Here is a 14,161-nt window from a genome sequence, read left to right on the forward strand (position 1 = left end):
GTCAAAGGCCTTGAGCAAATGAATGTTAGTTTCCGTTTGAGCACTTAGGCTCAGTGTATGAATGTGTATGACTGGTGAATGCAGATGTAGTGTAAAAGCGCTAGACTAGAAAGGCGCTATACAAGTAGGGAACATTTACACAGAGTACCACACGCTGCCACTAGCTGCCACAGAGTACTACAGGCTGCCACAGTGTACCAGAGAGTACCACAGGCTGCCACAGAGTACTACAGGCTGCCACTAGCTGCCACAGAGTACCACAGGCTGCCACTAGCTGCCACAGAGTACCATAGGCTGCTACAGAGTAACGTTACCACAGAGTACCACAGGCTGCCACAGAGTCCCGCAGGCTGCCACAGAGTACCATAGGCTGCCTCTAGCTGCCACAGAGTACCACAGGCTGCCACAGAGTACCACAGGCTGCCACAGAGTACCACAGGCCGCCACAGAGTACCATAGGCTGCCACAGAGTCCCGCAGGCTGCCACAGAGTACCACAGGCTGCCACAGAGTACCACAGGCCGCCACAGAGTACCACAGGCTGCCACAGAGTACCACAGGCTGCCACAGAGTACCACAGGCTGCCACAGAGTACCACAGGCTGCCACAGAGTACCACAGGCTGCCACAGAGTACCACAGGCCGCCACAGAGTCCCGCAGGCTGCCACAGAGTACCATAGGCTGCCACAGAGTACCACAGGCTGCCACAGAGTACCGCAGGCTGCCACAGAGTCCCGCAGGCTGCCACAGAGTACCACAGGCTGCCACAGAGTACCACAGGCTGCCACAGAGTACCACAGGCTGCCACAGAGTACCACAGGCCGCCACAGAGTCCCGCAGGCTGCCACAGAGTACCATAGGCTGCCTCTAGCTGCCACAGAGTCCCGCAGGCTGCCACAGAGTACCATAGGCTGCCTCTAGCTGCCACAGAGTCCCGCAGGCTGCCACAGAGTACCATAGGCTGCCTCTAGCTGCCACAGAGTACCACAGGCTGCCACAGAGTACCACAGGCCGCCACAGAGTCCCGCAGGCTGCCACAGAGTACTACAGGCTGCCTCTAGCTGCCACAGAGTACCACAGGCTGCCACAGAGTACCACAGGCTACTACAGAGTACCACAGAGTACCACAGGCTGCTACAGAGTACCACAGAGTACCACAGGCTGCCACAGAGTACCACAGGCTGCCACAGAGTACCACAGGCTGTTACAGAGTACCACAGAGTACCACAGAGTACCACAGGCTGCTACAGAGTACCACAGAGTACCACAGGCTGCCACAGAGTACCACAGGCTGCCACAGAGTACCACAGGCTGCCACAGAGTACCACAGGCTGCCACAGAGTACCACAGGCCGCCACAGAGTCCCGCAGGCTGCCACAGAGTACCATAGGCTGCCTCTAGCTGCCACAGAGTCCCGCAGGCTGCCACAGAGTACTACAGGCTGCCTCTAGCTGCCACAGAGTACCACAGGCTGCCACAGAGTACCACAGGCTACTACAGAGTACCACAGAGTACCACAGGCTGCTACAGAGTACCACAGAGTACCACAGGCTGTTACAGAGTACCACAGAGTACCACAGGCTGCCACAGAGTACCACAGAGTACCACAGAGTACCACAGGCTGTTACAGAGTACCACAGAGTACCACAGGCTGTTACAGAGTACCACAGAGTACCACAGGCTGCTACAGAGTACCACAGGCTGCCACTGCTACAGGGAGGATCTCGGTGCTGCTGCTAAAACTGAAATACCTTGCTTTTCTTTTTAAAGACAAATGAATACACTTCCGAGGTAAAAATGGCTAAGTTTAGCTAACTTGCCGCCGCTGTGGTGGCTCAATCCAGCGCAGCCTGCCTCCTGATGATACTCACCTAGATGCTCGGGCTTGCGGCGCCTAGCGGATATACACAGTAATTTCCAACGGAACGTAGCATCCTCAAATGTCACTTTATCACATGGAAACGCCTGGTCTCTGCCTATACATATGAAGATATAATATCGTTATGCGTTCTTAACATAAGCAGGAAAACATATTTTAATACACTGTCAGAGAGCAATGAGTCGTTGATGGCGATTGTTTCTAAAACATTAAGCTGTGTTTGCTGTCTTGAACACATCTCGCTGAGTACCCCGATATTGTTCAAGGGGAATAATAATGGCTGCACAGGAGCCGTCTCCACCGTCTTCCCTGGAAGGCAACAAACCGGGCTTCCCAAAGAAAATTTTGGCCAACAACCACGAAGACAAGCATTTGTGCAATTCTTGTCATAAAATCTTGAGAAGGCCTTTGCAAGCTCAATGTGGTCACCGCTTTTGTTCGTTCTGTTTCAACAAAATTGTGAGGTGAGTGTGTCATGGTTGCTAGCGAGCTAACGTTAGCTAGCTAGATGTGTCACAGTTAGCAAATACGAGCAATCACAGCTTGTCACCAACCCTCCTTCAAATATCTTTCTGTTTAACACTGCCGTGCTTATTGTCACTGGTAACGCAATATACGAATATAAACGTACGTTACGATATAGATTGCAAAAACCCACTGAAAAATTCGGCGTAACGTTACAGGTAATTCACCAATCACCACTTGATCCCAATTAAATCTCAGTTTGTGTAATGGGTTGGTCAGGTGTCCTAACGTAGTCTAACATTAACGTTAGTTAAGTTATGTAGCAATCAGTGTCGAAGAGATGAACTTGACAGTGTATTGTATTAAAGTAATATCAGGTCAGGATTCATGCCGAATGTACTTGAACGTTCGGCAACTTTTAAATACAGTACAATATATTCCACTCAGTGTGTATCTTTGTCGATAAGCGAACCAACATTAAACTGGTTATTTGTTGGTCTGATTTTAGCAAGGGTCTATCTAATCCCTGTAACTACTACGAGTATTTTGCAATAGTTTTTGTGTATAAGAATGAAAGAAGTAGGGACGACAATATGACTGTATTTCTTTTATGATACAATAATATATACATACATATATATTTTTTTCACTATTTGTATTAACAGCGCTTTCTTGTATGATGGAAACGCATTTATTTTAATTAATTGTATGATGATAATTACTGCCACAGCAGGATATTCCTGTCTGAAATTGTTGTAAGCAAAAAACCTACAAGAAAACGTTACAACAAAATCTGTGAACCATTAGATTTTCTGACTCTATATAATTACAACTGAATCATAGTAGATAATAGATAATTAATTGCTTACCAACTGCCTGTAAAATGGGGTTTACACAGTAATCTGAGTATTGCAACTAATGCAAACATGTTGTTATATTATGGCATTTCTCAAGTTATCAGGTTTCTTGTGTGTGTAAATGGCAACAGCATTTGCTACAATAGAACAACTTGGGGCTTTAACAAATTTAAGTAATAAAGTTAGTGCCTCATCATCTAAAGTATTTTTTTCAATAAAATGAAAAACCAGACTATATTATGTGTGTAGGCTGCAACAAATAATTATTTTATTATCTTTTATTATCTTTTTTGATTAAAGGGGCAATATGTAGTTTAAAACGGCCACTAGCGGTGTGATTTAATAAGGCAGTGTGAAAGCGGATATATAGACACACCGGGAGACAGCTTCACACAACATGCTGGAAACTCAGGTAAACTCCCACTGCAACGTTACAGTAATATTTTTATCATATGCAGGTTGAACTAATCCATGCTGGTTACATGATAATGGTACATTTACTGCACTTAGCTGACGTGACACATCGGCGTTAGCTCTCCTGTCTGCTTTTCGGTAACTAACATTACTATCTGTGTATCTTTCACCAGAGGCTCAGCAATGTGAGAACAGCTACATGTTTTAGATGATAGCGAAAATGGTTAGTGAGCTGGACTGAATATTACAAATGAGATTGTTGCCACACTTTATAACTGTTAGACCTCAGTAAGTAAGGTTACTGTAGTAAATAATGTTAGTTCCTTCACTTTGTTGTTGTCCTGTGCGTTATGTTTCTCTATTGTATATTATGAGAGTCATGTAAGTTATAGCAATTGAGACATTGAAGAAGCTGTGTACCCGAGTTTCTGTAAAACCACAATAAATCTAAATTGAACGTTACAAAGCAAACAGCGGTGGATCAATGCTAAAATAGTTGGCTGCCCATGCCTTGCATTACTACAGGCTGGTGTAAACAAATCGCTCCACATTTGCTTTGTAATGTTGCATCATTTCTTGCCAGCTAAAATCAACAGTTTGACATAATAGCCGGTGAGCTTGTTGTTGGCTTTCACCCAACATAAACTGATTCTCGTTTGGCCTGAGGGGCTCCAGCACATAAACCTTTATTGTTGTTTTGTATCCTTGGGTGGAGTTTATGTTGGAGTCTGTTTTGTGGTGGGAGCTGGTTGTTTTATAGTGTTAGTGGACTGAATTTTGTTGCTGCAGTGTTGTCGTGCACAGGGCTATCCCGACCCGATACCTTCACATTAAAAGCAGAATAGTGGCTGTTCCAAGCAAAAGAGAAAACAGACTTGTGGTTCATTTGTAAGTGAGGCTACAGCCCATTGTCAAAAAGGAAGTAAAAAAGTGATTTATTAATACTTAATTTCATTGAAAAACTACATATAGCCACTATAATCTAACAATATCGTTCTCAATTAATTTGGTAATTGATTTGGTTGTGAAAATTTAGAAATTTGTGAAAAATGGCCATAACATTTTCCCCCAGCTGAATTGTCATTCAGATGTATCCCAACATAACCCCAGAATGATATAAAACAGAGAAAAACAGGAAGTCTTTACATTTGAGGTGCTGAAACCAGTGAGTCAATTTTGCTTAATAAATGACGAAACTGACTAATAATAAAAAAAAATACTTGATCAAAATAATTGTTGATTCATCAACTAATCACTTCAGCATATATATGTGTGAAAATCATCTCAACTCAAGGTCCACTTACCAGCTTTTTTTGAGCTTTCAACCGCATCTCATGGGCTTCATCAGCAAATTGAGCTGTGCCCGATTTTGGTCTGGAGTTAACTTGAAGACCATGCGATGTAGGGTCAGACAAGGTCAAACAAAACCTTGAGTTGAGATTTTATTGTCACGCTCACTGATCCCAGGGTTAAACTTGAACTTAACTGACTTTAACCACACTGGGATAATAGTGATGGTAAAATGAAGTATCTATGTTGTCTGACACATGGTAGATGGTATTGGCACTGTATCCATGCTAATGTAAAAATTTGTTTTTTCTTTCATCAAGTTCTGGACCACAGAAATGTAGTGCTTGCATCAAAGAGGACTTGTTTGAGGAACCTACCTCCATTCTCAAGCAAGGTGGTGTAAGTAAAAATTTTTCTCCTACATTGCATCTTTTTTCCCATTTTTTCATGCTTATATTAAATACAGCATACGTATGAACTTAAGTTCCCTAGTTTGTTAATATAATGGAGAGCTTGTTGTTAGGCGTAGACTACAGCCAAGTTTAGTATTTTGAGGATGCAGGCTATTGATGTAAAAACCCTCAAAATAGTCCTGAGAATCAACACTGTAACATCATAGTTGTTGTTTTTTTGATCCATTGTGCTGGAGTACAGAGCCAAAACAGCAAAAACTTTGTAACAGCTTTATAATTCTTGGCGGTGTAGACAATAGATGGAGCAACTATAGTCCTGTGTCCCTTGAATGACCATATGGGCTGGAGAAATTACAGCCAAGAGACAATGAGTGAGCTCCAAGCATCCTGATCCGCAGTAAGCTGATGCAGAGTGTTTGTAACACTGCCCTTAAGACTGTAACTGAAGACACAAACCAGATCACAACTGACAACAACCTCGGCTTCTCCATGCAGGCTTTTCCGGACAATGCAGCTCGGAGAGAAGTGGAGGCCTTGGCAGCTGTCTGTCCCAATGAAGGATGCATGTGGACGGGAACTATCAAAGAATTTGAGGTGCACACTAATGCAATGTAGGCTGGGGGGATGGGACAATCAGGAGCAGCCACAGTGAGTGGTCAGATAAAGAGAGGCAGGTGATAGGCTGCACATCTCCAACTCCTCAGCAAGGTGACCAACTTTACTGTGCCCTGCTGTTGGGCACAGCAAGAAATCAGATTATGGTCGCTCATTGCATGATGGAAAAAGGATGATTATTGACTTTGTTTGGTTGCAACAGATACACCAGCTGCTCTGCTGTTCTTTATCACGCAAAATAGCTGCTTAAAGAGTGTTTGCTATAGTATTAAATCGCACTTGCTGTTACCATGGTAACCGTCTATGTCGCTAAATTAACCAGGACTAAAATCTTAAGGATCAAATTACTTGATTTGGGCTTTCTCCGGTGTGAATGGGGAGCAGGTGTGTTAAATTTGTTGTTATCGCTCTGACACTCTCTCATACTGATCCAGGCCCAGCGCCAGGATGAATGGATGGATTTTTTTTTTTTAATGCAGGTCTGTTTTTGGTCTAAATGACAGCTGAATTAATTGCCCCCACAATAAAATACAAAAATGGGATTGTGCCAAATGTACCAAACTGTAAACAAATACATTTGAATAAATAAAACATTTATTAACAAATCAAAACAAAAAAAGTTCATACAACTCACAACTTCACAATTAGATGCTGAAAGAGGCAAAACATAAGAATTTAAGAGTACCCTAATTGAAACCATATGTTTGTCATAATAAACAACTGGATGCAATACAGTGCGTTATCATAAATACACACATTACATAATGTCCGAGTCACATGGGCAGGTGTATTGGAGACCTTATTTATACAGTATCTGTATTTCTCCTCTTTTAAACACATTGTTTTTTCTATTAAATGTGTTAAAACAAGACGGCAACGAAAAAAACAGTTGACCCCTCTGAATTATGAAAAAACTTCATTTCTTATTTTCTAATATCACCAATGTGCAATTCTTACACATTTCTGTGTTCTTCCTTCTTTGTTTCCTTCTTCTTCAGGCAAGTTTAACTTACTTGTCAGATAAATCTTTTTATATACACACACCACCTGGTGGCAGTCTGCAATCACTGACATCATCAAGTGAAAGGTACACCCAAGTTCATCTAACACTAATTGAACATTATGTCAAAATGTTGAAAACTGTATTGTTGGTCACCTGCAGGCCAGCCATGAGGGCAACTGTGACTTCATGATCATCCTGTGTCCTTCCTGTAAAGAGCTGATGAGAGCCAATGAACAGGAGCGCCACAACGAGAGAGAATGTCCAGAGAGGACGCTCAACTGCAAATACTGCAAAGAACCTTTCCTGTTAAAGAACATCAAGGTTAGGGTTCCCTGTATTATTATAATCAAACACTGGTCAAGTATTATGCTGCTATATGGCTTTATTTAGGGAGGAGTTGTTGTATTGTAACATGACACCTGCAGGCCTATTTGGTCTAGGCATATAGATTATGTTATGATCAATGTATGTTATTAAATGTCTGTGATTAGATTAATTATTCTAAACTCGAGGTTCAGGTATTTTTTTTGTGATCAACATTTTTATTAGTATGGAGGGGGGGGATACAGACATGTACAAGAACAAGGACATCTATTATAGCAGTGGTATAATGAAAATACCTTACATCACAAGGGGATATATAACAGTTATATCATCGTGAAGTAATTCGGCAGGTGTACAATAGAGCCCTTCAGCTATTAACTCTTTTCCAAAAAACAAGATTAGATGAAAAGTTTTTCCAGGCTTCTACAGTTGCTGGCCGAGCCTTGTTGAGTCGTGCAGTAGTATGTTCCAGATTGACAATGTTAACAAGACTGTGGACCCAGAACGATTTCATACATACATCAGGGGAAAACCAGTGGTTAATAATCATTTTCTTTGCAGAGGTAAACCCAGCAAATACCATTTTATACTGCGAGATGAGGTTCAGGTATTAGCTTTCCCAGAGAATTCAACAATGTCTCAAGACCATCCCTAGGGTTAGGGTTACGGAGGCAGGTGAGGCGAAGATACAGTGTGAGGTAAGAGGGACCGGTTCATGCCGGTGTTCTAAAAATAACAGGAAGTTAGTCATTGTAGTTTGGTTGCTGATTTAGCCCCTTAAAAGCATGCCAGCAGTTCCTTACAACTCCAAAATGTAAACAAATATAGGCTATAAAAGTATACTTCCTGTTTACATCCCCCAAAAAATAGGAACTGCAGTTCCCAAATTTAGAGTAGACCTTCCCCAAATAGAAGTAAGACAAAGAATAATAATAGGAGTTACAAAGTCCGCTGAAATTAACTTTTTTCATGTTGTAATATCAATACAATGTTTTGACATTCATAAGACTGTGGGAGCCCAGCATGGGAGCACTGAATGTCAGACTTTAAAAACCTTTGCCGTAGGTAATGTGATGACACCTGAGCAGGTTCCATTCTCTGAGGAAGTAGATGAGATATGGTCAAAAACTACTTATTAGAGTTATGTTAGTTATTTTAGTGCCAGAATTCAGGAATTCAGTTTTCAAATTCTGTTTCAGTTCAGAGGCACTCATCCGGGGGACTCTATATTAGAATAGAAGGGCTCCGATTCAATCCAACTCCTTTCAAAGGAGTTCTTCGGACCACAAGTCTTTCTGGGTATGTAGGCCATGGGGGGCGGCTGACTAGTAGTATCTCCCATGGCTGACAGAAGACCTGCTGCACCTCACACCTCACAGGTGTATTAGCACTTTGTATCAATGTACTTTGAACTGAGCATTTGCAGTGTCAGGAACCTAACGCCCCCAACTTTTTATACATGTTAAACACAAACCTTTGCACCTGTATTTAAACTGGTAAATCTTTTGATTTGATGTCACATTTGGGCTTGTGTGTTGGCACGTCAGCTCTATAGTGCCCACAAATGACTTTTTAACCTTCAAGCAGTTAGAGATGCTTGAAAACTGCTTTTTTTGACATTTACAGGATCCGTACTTTACAAACTAATCCTAAAGATTTATTCAGATTGACTTGCGCAGTTGAATCTAAAGACTTTTACGGTCAGATCTTTTCCACATTTCACATTTGATAAGTGCAGTGCCCAATTCATAGCCATGTCAGCGGGCTTCCAGTGACAGGAGTTTTTTTGTAGTTCAAATGCTAAAAATAAAGCTTTACTTAGGTCTGGTGACACATGTAAACCAAGATCACTGCAGTGTGTAGCTCCCCCAGATGTATGCTTCTGAATTGAAAACTGAATTCCGAAATGAATTTGTAAGTACTACTACTAAAATTCAAATCAAATCAAATTTTATTTACAATGCAAAATCACCATGCAGCTTTGTCCCTATATACATTCCAAATTTCAGGCTGTGATAAATTTCAAATTCAGCATACAATATTCAGTTTGAACATTAAAATTCAAAACTGTTAAACTGGTGAAACTGAGTTTTTCTAGTGAGAGTTCAGATTAGTTTCCAAGCAAAACCTCTTTTGCTAACTTTATGCCTCAACGCCTGTATATTTTGTAAAATAGCTCTCAAAAAACAAGCTGCCTCTGATTTGTTAAATCCCTTATATTTATAATTTGTGTATATAATTCTGTTATTGGGAACTAACTTTACTTAATTTTTTTTTTAGGCTCATGATGAAATCTGTCCAAAGTACCCGATGATTTGTGAAGGTTGTGCAAAGAAAAAGATCCCCAGAGAAAAGGTATCCCAGATATTTGTTGTGAGTTTTCAATAATTCTGTTTGAGCTGTTGATCTCATTTACCATTTAGCTAGGGATCAATTCTACAACGTATTCTATAGATCATTTGCTTCTTTCGTTTTATTTGTTTTGCAGTATGTGGACCATATTAAGTTCTGCAGTAAGTTTAAAGCACCATGCAGATTTCATGTTGTTGGCTGCGATACGTCTGTAAGTAGACATTTTTGTCATAATTTGCTATATGTGTAACAATGGCTAATGTAATAACTGGATCATGTAATAGCTTGGAAAAATTCAACAAGTTGATAGTTTATAAATTGACTATACATTTTTAGACTGATTTAACAAATAAAATTTGTCCAGTATATCTAACTAAAATATTTTCAGAAAATAAGTCTTCCTTTGTTTCCCAAGATATTAGATTATTCAACAGTTATTACAGAATTTGTTGCCACATCCTGTAAATTGATCCTGTGTTGAGTATGAAGCCTGTGTGTATATGCACAGTGCCTGTATGAAGTATACAAGCCTAACTTGGATTTTTTCATGTGTTGTTATAAACTAGTAATAGGGTGGGTGTGTTAAGGCTGTCTTATACTGATCAACAGAGTGAAAGTTAGTTCCATTTGTGAAGTAAAAATATGAACATAAATTTAATAGCAATGTTTGCGTGTTTATATCAGTATTCAGTGAAGCACTTTTGTTTGCCTTAAAAGAGGACTTTACCAATTTGGCGTTGCACTCCTAAAACATTGTTGGACTCTCGATGGACAATTTATATAAAAAAAAAAACAAACATATTGTCTTTTTTATCCCATGCATTCTTCATCCTTGTCAAAACCTGGCGCCTACAATATCAACAATGTTATTCTAGTACTGGCTAATGTAACCTTGAGCTGCTAGCCTTAAGCAGAGATGAGGTGCGGGCTACAGAGGTTGGTTAAGCTTATTTTGATCAAACTACTGTTTCCAAGGTCAAGAATGAACTCTACACAACAAAAAACTAGGCCAAAATTAAATGAAAAGCACCTTAAAAAACTATGATGAAATATGATCATAATGTAAAAGACAGACGAGTGGCCATTATGTAAGTTTTAATATGGTACTTAAAAACCTGCATTCAGTAATGTCTCAGTCAGCAATGTTATCTGACATAACCAGTACTTGCCGGGGCAAAAGCGGATTTGAACAGATTTATGTACTAATATTCATCTACACATCATGCCTTACAAACTAGTTCTTTTCAGGTATACCCTAGCCCTTAGTGGCCTCCCTCACTAGAGCCCGTTTCACAACACTCCCTTTTCAAGGAAAACCTTCTTGAGACAAAAATACAGCTGTACCACATTGTTTCAGTTGTTTTTATGATTGACCTTACTATAGGGATGCCCTGGACATTTAATTGGAGCCTTCCCCTGAATGGTCCTTTTCATCCGTCATTATTTTGGATTAGTTTGGAATGAGTTTTTGTCTTCACCCTTTATTTTTTGACTGGAAACTGACTAATCAGCTGTTGAACCATCCAGATACAGGTGTATTTAACCAAATATTAAACGCACACTCATATGCGGCTTCCAAAAAAATGTCATAGTAAATGCTGTGAACTTTGATGTCAAAGCATATTTTTCTGTTTAATATAGTTAAGCAATAAAGCATGAAGAATTGCATGCATGAATAATTTGTATAGTGTACATTTCCATATTGGCTCCATTATTTCTTTGCTGTATGCTTCTACTATTTTCTTCTTTTGTGGCAGAATTTCACAAACATCGTTAAAATTGAATTTCTGTTAGCATGTAATGGATGAGGACTCTTAATCCTGGAGGGACTTTTTACTGATTCAATTATAATTCTAAAGTTAAAAATGTGGATGATGACTTTTTTTTTGTGTGTGTTTCTGCTTGTGTCTTTCTTTGACACAAAGGTGGAGAAAGAGAAGATCCATGACCATGAGCGGCAGTGTTCCTATGAACACCTCAATCTACTCCTGCATTTCATCATGGGCATCAAGGTGAGCTTGGAGAGCCTGCAGCCCCAGAGTCTGGATGTGGCCAGCCACAAATTGCAGGAGCTCCACCAGTCCCTCAGGGACCTGGAGCTGAAGATGAGCCAGCTGGGGGGAGGTGTTGCAGCTCCCGTGCAGGGTGCATGTGCCCCGACACTGGCCACTTCCTTCACACCGCTGCCCAGCTCCATGGGTGCTGCCCTGGAGCTGCAGCTCCAGAGCGAAAAAACCAAGGTGGCCGAGCTGAGCCGGCGTTGCCAGGAGCTGGAGCTCAAAGTTAGCACGTTCGAGAACATCGTCTGTGTACTCAACCGAGAGATGGAGCGCTCCTGCACCACCATGGAGGCTTACAACCGCCAACACCGACTGGACCAGGACAAGATCGAGATCCTCACCAACAAGGTGACGTGCCTTCTGCAGTCTAGCTGTGATTTCCTCTAAGTTGAAATCTTGAAAGGAAATTAGTTTGACAAAGCACCAGAAATTAAAAGAGAATTAGAAAGGACGACTTCATCCACAAAAGGAAAAACGCATGTTAAGTAAACTATCTTTTTCATGTGTTTCTGTGCTGCAGGTTCGTCAGCTAGAGAGGACAGTGAGTCTGAGGGACCTGTCCATCGTGGAGATGGATGGAAAAATGAGGGAGATGTCTGCAGCCACATACGACGGCATCTTTGTCTGGAAGATCTCGGATTTCACTAAGAAGAGGCAGGATGCCGTGGCCGGCCGTGCCCCTGCTATGTTCTCTCCTGGTAACAACTTCATATGATGACTAACATCTGAGTTATAATCCAGACAATGATGAGGCGTCTGTGTGATAAAGGATTTCCACATCTTGCAGTGAATAACAGACATCATTACACTTTATTGGTGCCTTATGTTTTCCAGCCTTTTATACCAGTAAATACGGCTACAAGATGTGCCTGCGGATCTACCTGAATGGAGATGGGACTGGCCGTGGCACCCACTTGTCTCTGTTTTTTGTGGTGATGAGAGGACATAGTGACGCGCTCCTCAAGTGGCCTTTTAATCAGAAGGTAAGACTCATAATCTGGGGAGGGGTCTCCACCCTGCAGACAAAAATAATGCTGCTGTACCCACACATGTTTATTTTGTTCCAAATAATACACACATATGACCAAATGTTTATTATTTAATGTAGTTTCATGTACTCTCCATATCATGAATAAAATAAGTTAAATGAATGATTCTGCATTCTGGGAAATGTGCTTACTTGCGTTCTTTCTGAGAGAGAAATGAGAGGATCTCATATCTGTGTTTTTGAAGTTGTCCCTGTGTTCATTGTTTGCTTATCTCTTCTTATATGCTAAATCAGTCCCTCTAGGACTATTAACATAAATTCATAAAATCCCTGTGAATTCAGCGTGACCTATCACCGCAGCTTTTCCACAAATTTGACCTATCATCGCTGTCAGCTTGTGACATCGCAGCAGACATGTGTGATACCATTGTCTCACATTCGCTGACAAAAAAAAAGGGCAGTGAAAAACAGGATCCAGATCTTCTTTATAAAAACGGGGGTTAGGGTTAGGCCCGTGAAATCTTGGAGGGACAGTTTAATGATTCAACTATAATTCTGAAGTTAAAAAAAATCGAATCTATCTTTGCAGTTTTCACCTATTCCCACAATTTTAGAGCAAAAAAATGCCACAAAACATTGGAACTTTCATCGGATTTTTTTAAATTTTATTTAAAATGAATTAATCCAGTCAAATGTAATTTTGAGCGACCAACTAACCTGCTCATTGTAGAAAACAGCACATGACCATTGGCTCATTGACCATTGGTGGATGGAAGCCAACAGTCCTCTATGGCTCCTTATGTCTTATAGCTCTGTGTTGTGCTATATTTGCTAACCTACTCCCACTTTTGAGCAGTTCAAACAAAATTAAAGATTGGATTTAAATCCTGCTTGTGACTAAACCCCACCCACAAGCTAAAGATGGTGTAACTGCCATTTCACTGTGACCTTCGGAACTGTAGTCAGGATGTGGTTAGCCCAAAATTATGCCTGCCAACACGTCTAATGCCACTGTCCATTGCTGGTACCAGCTCATCACACCTCGCCTCATCTCGCCTCGACTTGCTTTTGGTGCCCTGTCATCGAAGGAATCCTGAACTAAAAACAATCTGAGCTCTTAAACTGAGCTAGCAGCAGGCACAGCTGTAAACACCCGCAGGACTAGCTGCACCCAGCTGCTAGGTAGGTTATTTCTGACAGGGATTTGTTGTGGGTTCTCTCTGACTAATCACTAGTCTGCATGTTTTCACGTCACCTTTGGTATCTCTCCAGCTCGCTTGTAACCTCGACAGAGGTGATACTAAAAAACCTACCAGGTACCAGATTTGCCCAATGGAAAACCAAAAAAGGCGAGCAGAGTCGAGGTGAGTTGGGCTGGTACCATCCAGTTTAAAAGACAAAGCTCACGCATTGTATTGTTGTGGTGATACTTGGTAACTGGTACACAACACAGTTGTAAATAACAATTTGTAGCTTAAGAAAAGTTACTTGTTGGAACTGTT

The 14,161-nt window shown here is 41.1% G+C and overlaps 1 protein-coding gene across 2 annotated transcripts in view; it reads left to right on the forward strand.

The window, feature by feature from the left end:
* The first annotated feature begins 1,845 nt into the window (after nt 1-1,845).
* The window catches only part of LOC119892126 (TNF receptor-associated factor 2-like), a 19,502-nt gene continuing 7,186 nt past the window's right edge, over nt 1,846-14,161 (forward strand). Inside the window, exons 1-9 of one of the 2 annotated variants that reach the window (XM_038704233.1) lie at nt 1,846-2,342; nt 5,225-5,303; nt 5,813-5,911; nt 7,095-7,256; nt 9,540-9,614; nt 9,748-9,822; nt 11,537-12,019; nt 12,192-12,369; nt 12,506-12,654. In XM_038704233.1, the coding sequence (XP_038560161.1) occupies nt 2,155-2,342; nt 5,225-5,303; nt 5,813-5,911; nt 7,095-7,256; nt 9,540-9,614; nt 9,748-9,822; nt 11,537-12,019; nt 12,192-12,369; nt 12,506-12,654 (1,488 nt within the window). In that variant the 5' untranslated portion in view covers nt 1,846-2,154. The remainder of the gene's footprint in view (nt 2,343-5,224; nt 5,304-5,812; nt 5,912-7,094; nt 7,257-9,539; nt 9,615-9,747; nt 9,823-11,536; nt 12,020-12,191; nt 12,370-12,505; nt 12,655-14,161) is intronic. The other variant, XM_038704234.1, reaches the window with a different exon arrangement.

Source organism: Micropterus salmoides, unplaced genomic scaffold (genome assembly GCF_014851395.1).
Source record: "Micropterus salmoides isolate LMB-PRFRI ecotype aquatic unplaced genomic scaffold, ASM1485139v1 Ms_hic_scaffold_7, whole genome shotgun sequence".
In the NCBI taxonomy this organism is placed as follows: domain Eukaryota; kingdom Metazoa; phylum Chordata; class Actinopteri; order Centrarchiformes; family Centrarchidae; genus Micropterus; species Micropterus salmoides.